This window comes from Cynoglossus semilaevis, chromosome 9 (assembly GCF_000523025.1).
Source record: "Cynoglossus semilaevis isolate Cse_v1.0 chromosome 9, Cse_v1.0, whole genome shotgun sequence".
NCBI lineage: Eukaryota > Metazoa > Chordata > Actinopteri > Pleuronectiformes > Cynoglossidae > Cynoglossus > Cynoglossus semilaevis.
This window is the reverse complement of record NC_024315.1, coordinates 8,525,567-8,534,377: the sequence shown is the minus strand read 5'-3', so window position 1 is coordinate 8,534,377 and position 8,811 is coordinate 8,525,567. Positions and strand designations below refer to the sequence as shown.

Sequence of the window (8,811 nt, the reverse complement as noted above, 5' to 3'; positions counted from 1 at the left end):
GCGGTGGTTACTGCTCTCCTCACTCACAAGAAAAGTTTGCACAGAAACCCATGTCATAAATAGACCCGGGCCGTTCCTTTGCGTATGTATGGAGTACTGTATACAGGGGGAACACTGCAGTGTTTTCAAGGCACTTTTTTCACTATAAAAAAATGTGACTTGCATGTCGCCGGCAGCAGTCTACACCTCCCAAAATATCTCCACCAGGTCTCCCACACACGGCTGCTAAACACAAGACAGGAGTAGAACATTGGAGGGAAATTAATCACAAGTTGAACTCTCTTCTCCGGCCGCCGCTCCACAGAGTGTGTTTAAGTTCCAGACGCTCGGTCGGTAAACGGGTGTTGTGTGTGCACCAATGTCAGCGTGTCCTGCACTACGGTATGTGTTAGGTCATGGGATCAGGTCCCCCGAGAGACGTCCTCGGAGTGGTGCAGAGGTTTTCTTTGGCTGCGGTCCAACGTGGGTTCTCCCGAGATGCATGGAGCAGCGCAGCACACAGCTGTTCAAACAGAGCAAGTGGCAAAATATGCGTGGCAGTCCAACAGGCTTGTTAAAAAGTAATTACAGCCCTATTTGTTCAAACTTGATTGGGATCTAAATGCAGATGTTGTGTGTGTACAAATGCATCCAATGTCCCCGGGAGGAATATATTGACTTCAGATGGATGTTCCAAAAACAACAATTGGACCTAGTGGTGATTCTGAAATTTGTGAATTTTTTCGGACTTTTTGGAATTAATATAAATGAAACACGGTGGCGACGCTCCATCTGGTTAATTTATCTACCTAATATTCTGTGTTCCTAAAAAATACAGTTCCAGCGAGAGGTTGTTTGACTTTTTCACGTCGTCTCTAACCTAATGTTGACTAGTTGTTGATGATGTCATCGATTTTACGTCATCTCTCAGGTGCGTAAGGAGTATGGCAAATGTCTGCGCACTCACTGCTGCAGTGGCAAGAGCGTGGAGACCACCATCTCCTCCTCCAGTAAGACCACCACCTCACGGACCCCGGGCCGCTACTCCACAGGCTCACAGGTGAGCTTTCCTGCCTGCACAGCTGGACGCTACAGCACAGCGGACTCTCAGGTGAGGCCAGAGCACGCCGTCCCGGTGTTGGGTCCTCACTTTCACTTTCTTTTCACATGTTATTTTGGAAGGTTAATTTCATTAGTTGGCCTCACTTTCACTTTCTTTTCACATGTTTTTTTGGAAGGTTAATTTCATTAGTTGTTTTTTTTTTTGTTTTGAAAGTGAGCGCTCAGACCCAGAGCAACATTTCGCTGCCGACACAACCGTGTATTGACGAGTGATTTTTTTTTTCTCTCACTTGTTTCTCTTCACTTCGGTCTTTGCTTTTTCTTTTTCCTTTTCTGCCCTTCCTGCAACAAATTGCCCTCGGCCTTTACCCTGCTGCCTCCCTTTTATATTACGTTGTCTTAAAATAATCTTTCCCTCCTCCCTGTTCCCTACTTTTTTCTCTCTCTTTCTCCATCATCTCCCTGCCTCTTTCTCTCTGTCTATGTCTTCTCCACCTTTTTCTTCTCCACCTCCTTCTTCTCCACCTCCTTCTTTCCTGCTCCCTCATTTCACCTTTGTGCAGAGTCGTATCAGGCGCATGTGGAACGACACTGTGAGGAAACAGGAGTCCTCCTTCATCACCGGAGACATCAACAGCTCTGCCACCCTCAACAGAGGTAACCATGGGATACCTACCATTTACATCCTCATCCCTGTCACCATATCTGCTTTATCAATAGCGAGGGGTTCAGACAGCATACATCATCATTTAATAACCCCACAGGAGTCCAGACTTCTGGGAGAATAGCTCAGTGTCGGTGTAGAGAGCAGCGTATTAAAAGATTTATTTTAAAGGAAAATGAAACCTCGTTTGCCACCGACTGGAAAATGTACAATAGACATCAAACCGCGTCGTGAGTTCAACTCAAATATTCACTCCTTTGTATACACGGGGCTTTTGTGTAACGTCGGGTGATGAATGTGTTTAAGTATTTGTCCTAACACCACTGGGACTCTCTGTATCATTTACATTTAGATGAAGATTTAATTAAAGCTTTGTTATTCACTACAGCGTCACTTAAGATTACAGTGCTACTGCCAAAAATTTACCGCGTGTCCCTTTTTAACAAGTTGCACGAAAAATAGTGCTGGGGCACAGAGAGCACCACCGGAAAACAAAAATGTTTCAGTGTTGCTCTCTTGAGGATTTTTTGTGTTCAGCCGAGCTTATCTCGTTATATGAAGGCTACTGTAATTACCCGGATTTTAAATGGGTGTAAGCTGAGCGCGCTGTGTTTCACCGTCCTCGCAACTGTCTGGTGCTGTCCCTCCAGAGCACGCCACAGTAATGGTCTGTAAAAATGGAAGCCATAAATATGGCTGTCGGTGCTATAGGGTAATGAGGACGTGGACATTTTTGACATACCCCGACAGGCACACTCCCATCACGCAGCACACACACTCACACACACACACACACGTCATTGTGTTTGTTAGTGTCTGCGTTGAGGTGTGGCCTTCGTTTCCTTCCGGCCCCTAATAAGCTATTAGCCTGACAGATTGATGCTAAAGCAGACACGGTGTGTGTCAGCCGCTGAATTATCACACACTTAGTGCGACGGGGCTTAAGAAAAAACTCCTCCTCCGTCTGCTTTCATACTATTTAAACTCCTGTTGCTTTGTGGGTAGGTTTCAAACCCAATACATGTCGGCACTGGGTGAGTAAGGGAGCGTCCTCTGATGTGTAAAGGATTTGTGTAAATTAAAGAGGAGTGTCACAGAGAAAATCTGAATTTATTTTGTTTTTAACCCAAGCCCTAAAAGTTTTGTGATAACATATTTATAGCGAATGCTTCCCATACAGAAGTCAATATAAAGAAAATCAAAGAAGCCGTCCTTAGGTTTCCTGTCCTTCCGTGTTAGCACATTTGTTTGAAGCTAATATCCGCTTCATTATTTCTAATTTATTCAACCCGAGGCTCTCTTTGACCAGCGCGGCTGCTTGAAATCGACTCTTTTATTCTGAAAGGAAGAATAATTTTTAAAGCTGAGAAAATAAAGAGCCACCATGGAAACATAATCACTTTCTGCACTGAAACATATTCACTTAGAAATAGCAGTAGTGCGAGTGTGAGGATGTAGGGGGGAGGATAGATTCACACAATCTGTCATGGTCGTTCGTCCTCTGTGTTTTTTTTCTGCACTGTCTCAAAGTGTAAATGATCTGTTGCCTATCTTCAGAGGAAAATGCTCCTGGGAAGTTTTTTTTGCGAGCTCTTTTGTCCATTTACTATCCTGTAGTCACGCTTTCCTGCTCAGGTGTATTGAACTGCAGCACTAATCTGTCCAAGCACTGCTACTTTCTCCTTCTCTCTCCCTCCCTCCCTCCCTCCTTCCCCTCCCCGTGTACCTCTGTCCCATCTCTCCCATACCATCCCTTAGCCCGTATGCATTGGCTGCAAGAATGACTTGTCGAGCTTTTTCTTGGCTGTCACCTCTGACTGTGTTTGCTCCTTTGATTTTCTTATCCTCTTCTCCTCCCCTCCTCCCCCCACCTCTCTTCCACACACTCACTTTCCATCTCGTCTTCCCTTGTTTTTCCTCTCTCTTGCTGACTTCCACTCTGCGATGTTTCTTTGCCTCCTCTTTTTTACCCCCTTCCTTGTCTTTTTCCTGGAGTGCCTCTCTCATTTTCTCTCTTGACTTGGCTGTTGCTTTCCCTCTCTCTTCCTCTCTCCACTCGGCTGTTGCTTTCCCTCTCTCTTTGTCTATCTGCCTGTACCAGGAGCCATGGCTAATCATCTTATAACTAATGCTCTCCTTCGTCCCCATGGTACTAACAATCCTTATAACACTCTCCTGGGGGATTCTGCAGTCTATAATAACCCAGCCGTGGGCATGTACAACACCCAAGGTCTGCCTGAAGTTCCTATTATCTACATATTACTTTAGAGAAGTTAACGTTGACTTCATTTCACCACCTTTACATTGATTTTGCATGTTTGTTTGTTTGTTGTTATTTTTTAACTCTATGGCTGCATGTCTGATCTAGACCAGTGATTCTTAACCATAGGGCCGCTGCCCAAACTTGGGCCTCCAGCGCCACCTAGCGGGCCACAGAAAACGTTCAGTTTTGCACATGTGGGCCGCAGGTTTGCATACATTATCAACTCAAGACCCCAGAGATATGTCATCCATGAGATGCTGAGTTGCAATTCAGCTTTTGACCACGTGGTGGTAGTAATACAGCAGTCAGTTCTTTAACAAGCTCCAATATACAAGGACTATATACGAGGACTTTCCTCTCTGTGCTAGCTGTATCAAAAAATGTGGTAATTGTTTTTATTCGAAAAAAGTCAAACCTATTTAGTGTTAACGTTCAACAAGCTCCGCCCACTTTGTACTATAAAAATTGGGCTCCAAGGTCAAAAAGGTTAAGAACCCCTGATCTAGACGTGTAATGGCTCCAAAGTAAGATGACCAATCACAAGTCTTTCGTGGCGGACCCCCCACTGGGCGGTCCTCACGGCTCTTACATAAACAGACGAGTTCTGCTGGTCTGACATTAAAGTGACTCTGTGCTGGAGATGAAACCTCACGACTTCTGTTCTTCTCTTTTCTTGGGAGCCATTGATGAAATACGGCTGCAGCTTCATTTCTAACGTCTTGTGAAATGTGACGTGTTTCTGTATCTGTGTGAAGAACATTTTAGCCTGAAAACAGGTGTAAACCTTAGACAGGTCCTTTTTTTTATTGTGATGATTTTTTTTTTTTTTTACGAGTCATCATTGGCTGTTTAAATGTTTGTCGTTTGTCGTGACATGCCTCGTGTCTGAAAAAACAACTGACCTCTGTCTCCCTTTTCTCCCCCATGCTGCCAATCAGCACCATACCGAGACACAAGTACGGAATGAATTGACTCTACTTTCTAACAGTGTCGCCTCAGTCGTAACGACACACACACAAATAAACAACCTTAATAGTTCGAACGACAATAAAAATAAATATTCTAGTACACTGTGTTGAAATGTAGTGCCAGTCATTTGTGCCAATTTAAATTTAACTTTTATATCGTTTTAAATAATTGCTGAGTCATTTTCTTTTCTTTTTTTTTTCTTTTTTTTTTACTGGAACATTATCACTGTGATGCTTTCAGTCATTTAAAAAGAAAGTAGGTTTTTTAAATGAGTGCTTCAGACTTGGATCTTTGCTTCACAAAAATGGATTAATGCAACTTTTTTTTTAATCAATTTTCTCTCTGATGTGATTGACTCACTGATACCATAATCTCCCAGCAGTAATGAAAACAGCTCTGCTGTCGTCTGTTAGACTTAACCAAGATTTTGAATCATTTCTCCGTTTGACTTTTTTCATGGAACCTTCAGAGGGCATCCTGAACAACGCCAGAGACTCCAGCGTTATGGACACACTCCCTCTGAACGGCAACCATCCCAACAACTACAGCATGGCCAGCAGCGAATACCTGAGCGACTGCGTCCAGATCCTGGACCGCAGCGGTGGCTACGGCACCCACAGCAATCACAAGGAGACCACGCTGGAGAAGAAGATCCTCAAGGAGCTGACGTCGAACTACATTCCCTCGTACCTCAACAACCATGAGAGGGCCACGACGGAGCGCAGCCACAACCTGATGAACAAGCTGGTCAACAGCAACATGGCCAACGGAGGTAGTTGTTCATTTAGTTTGGAGATTCACACCTGGGGTTGACTTTTTGAACTTTTTGAATTTTTGATAAATGACGTAAAAATCATGAATAAAGGCTAAAATGCTAAAATGCTTTCATCATTTTCTACACCATCTATTGGGGAAACGTGGGTATTGCAGGAAAAAGGCAAAAGTATAATGAGAATATTAATAAACTCTATATTTTGGAAAAGTTTGGCGGGCCGGATTAAAAATTCTGAACGGGCCACATCCGGCCCCCGAGCCTTAGATACATTTCTTGAAGCCTGTGATTTTACAATTCACTCTGACTAATCCAGTCCCACGTAGACAACAGTGGTTCCATAGTGTAGCGGTTTGCACACCTGCCTTTCAAGCAGCGAGCAGAGAGTCCTCGGTACAATTCCCAAAGGAACCACATACTTGGCGCCTCCAAGGGGCAGCCTGTTGCAGCACATCTGCAGTTAACACAAGAATGTCCCCAGTGTGGCAATAAAAAGTTAAAATATATTAAAAAAAATACATTCACCCAAATCCAGGTAAGTTTGTACATGAATGTGAATTGTTTTTAGCCTGGTCAGCTGAACCTCAACATTTAGAGATGAATAAATGCAACAACTTACAAAAAAGTCCAATATAGTGAGAATAAAATGGTCTGAACCTGTGGCTTTTTGTCTTTTACGAGCCCCAAAGTAGATGTAAATGGGTTTTTTGGTAAAAAAAAAAAAGGAGTATTTTTATTCAAAGGGTTACTACAGTACCACTGCTTGTTTCTTGTAGGGAGCATGCCCGGGGGCTGCAGCAGCAGCAGCAGCAGCAGTGGTGTCGGTGGGTGTGTGAGCAACAGCAAAGAGGACAATGGTCCGATGGTGCTGGACAACCCCGCGGCCTTCCCTCACGAGGAGAACCTGGGTCTGGAGATTATCAGAGAGGAGTCCAACGCTCCTCTGCTGCCTCCGCGACCTCCTCCACCAGACAGCCACCCACCTCCTCCGCCCCCTCCCCACAACTTCTCCAGGCAACGGCGCATTCCCCAGGAGACCAGCGAGAGCTTCTTCCCCCTCCTGACCAACGAGCACACCGACGAGCACACACACTCACCTAACCACAGAGACTCGCTCTACACCAGCATGCCAGTACTAACAGACCTCCCAGACGGGCAGATGAATGGTTTGACAGACGGAGAGGAGGACAGCTCAGGGGAGGGGCTGCCCTGTAAGAGTGCCACGGCTCCAGAGCTGGACGACGTCTACTACAAGAGCATGCCAAACCTGGGCTCCAGGAATCACCTTCATGAGCTGCAGAGCTACTACCACATGGGCCGTGGTGGCAGCGATGGGTACGTGGTGTCCGGAAGTAAGGAGGAGTCCGACTCCTCACCCGAGGAGCCGTCGGTAGACCCTTCCCACTTGGTCACCAGTCTATAGAGCCAATCCAGAGACTTCTGTCCCTCTGTGGTCCCCTCACGTTTTGGAACTTGTGATGAAAATATTCTGTGTTGGTGACTGACAGGCTGAGCTGGCCCAGCCCTGGACTGATGAACTGGAAGCTACAGTAACTATGGTTGATGTTGAGAGAATAGTCAAAGCACGCATTTGTGCAGTGCACTCTGGGAGAGTGGACCTGGGAGACATTTGTGAACATTTAAAACCAGAGAAGAAGAACCAAGGGAGAGGGACTCTGTAATTTTAACTTTACCCTGTAACTTTATTTCAGAATCTTGGATCGACCGTAGCCCTACAAGTTCCCCGACGTGGACCTCTAGCAGATCATAGCATATAGTCTCCATCAGTATCAGAGGGGGGCGCGGCCCCCGGCCCTGGTTTGAGGAGCTGCTTGTCTGTTTGTGTGTTTGTCTGTCGCTCTATCTCACTTTTAAAGACGTGCTGGGATGACGCTTCCACCTCCTCAAACACTAGAGCCTGAATCTGATTTCTGGTGTCCATTCCATAAACTGGTCCCAAACAGACTCCGCCCACTGGGCACCAGTCAGGCGGAGGATGTGCGATACGCGCTGTCACCAGTGACCATCCCAGGAACTGTTTTTGCCGAACAGCCGAACTGCAACCATATCACACTGACGCTCTGACTCTATTCCTTCGTATCTGCTAATCTGGAGTTGTGTCTAATCTGGGCTGGTGTAACATTCCTGCGAGTTGTAGTGACTGCAGCTACTATGTATTCCACTGAAAACAAAGAGGAAAAGTCATTATACAGAGCGAGTTAAAAAAAAAGAAAAAAAAGGGAAAAAAAAGAATGGCTTCTGTTTCTTCTCCTTTCTTCTGTGAAGGTTTTCTTTATCAAAGAATAACGAGGAAATCCAACTGTTTCTATGTATTGTACAGAATACAGATACAAATACAAATGTTGCATATGACCAAGTCTTTCTTTTTTTATTTTAATTTTTTATTTTGTATCGTCTGTAGAAACGTTTTCAGAAGTCACAGTGTGTTCTAGTCACATGTACACTACAATATGAGGAAGGAACGTTCTTTCATCTTTCACTCTTTCATTAACACAGAGACAATTGCACACTCCGTAAATGATATGCATATACCCTGCACACAGCTCCCCCTATGGTCCTCTTACTGCAAAAAAAAGACTCATGTTTTGTTTTGTTTTTTGTTTGTTTGTTTGGTTTTTTTTTTTTTCAAATTCACACGACTCTATATATTTTACCTCCTGCTGGTTTGAAACACCAGTGGAAGGGGAGCGACTACGATGTGAAGGAGAAAAGGAAGTTCTTAGTTTCAGTTATGCAAGTGCATCCTGTCTCCTTTGTTTTGGAGCTTGGTTGCAAAACCGTATGCAAAAATGAGTAGTACAACATTGAACCTTATCTTATATATATTGCCATTTTTTTATGACGTTGCGGTCCTGTGCTGATTCTTTTTTTTTCTACAGAAAATATAATAGTAATCTCCGTTCCACAAGTACCCAAACTGAACTCCCAGGATTTTGACACATTTAAAAAAGAAGTCGCCTCGAACCTGTATAACGGCGTAATAACTGTAACGAAGATGTGAAACCCGCACACTGTCCGGTGTGGAAAGCCAATGTTTACTTATGTAGGAGGAAGAGTTTATTAAGTGTATGAAGTTTAGCT

At 44.5% G+C, this 8,811-nt stretch overlaps 1 protein-coding gene across 9 annotated transcripts in view; it reads left to right on the top strand.

Moving 5' to 3' along the window:
* adgrl3.1 (adhesion G protein-coupled receptor L3.1) overlaps positions 1-8,805 on the top strand; it is a 107,906-nt gene extending 99,101 nt beyond the window's left edge. For 3 of the 9 annotated variants that reach the window (XM_025058339.1, XM_025058341.1, XM_025058338.1), the window contains 6 exons: positions 911-1,090; positions 1,605-1,698; positions 3,897-3,935; positions 4,907-4,924; positions 5,407-5,709; positions 6,486-8,805. In XM_025058339.1, the coding sequence (XP_024914107.1) occupies positions 911-1,090; positions 1,605-1,698; positions 3,897-3,935; positions 4,907-4,924; positions 5,407-5,709; positions 6,486-7,132 (1,281 nt within the window). In that variant the 3' untranslated portion in view covers positions 7,133-8,805. The remainder of the gene's footprint in view (positions 1-910; positions 1,091-1,604; positions 1,699-3,896; positions 3,936-4,906; positions 4,925-5,406; positions 5,710-6,485) is intronic. The other 6 variants (XM_017035263.2, XM_017035262.2, XM_025058342.1 and 3 more) reach the window with 5 other exon arrangements.
* The last annotated feature ends 6 nt before the right edge of the window (positions 8,806-8,811 follow it).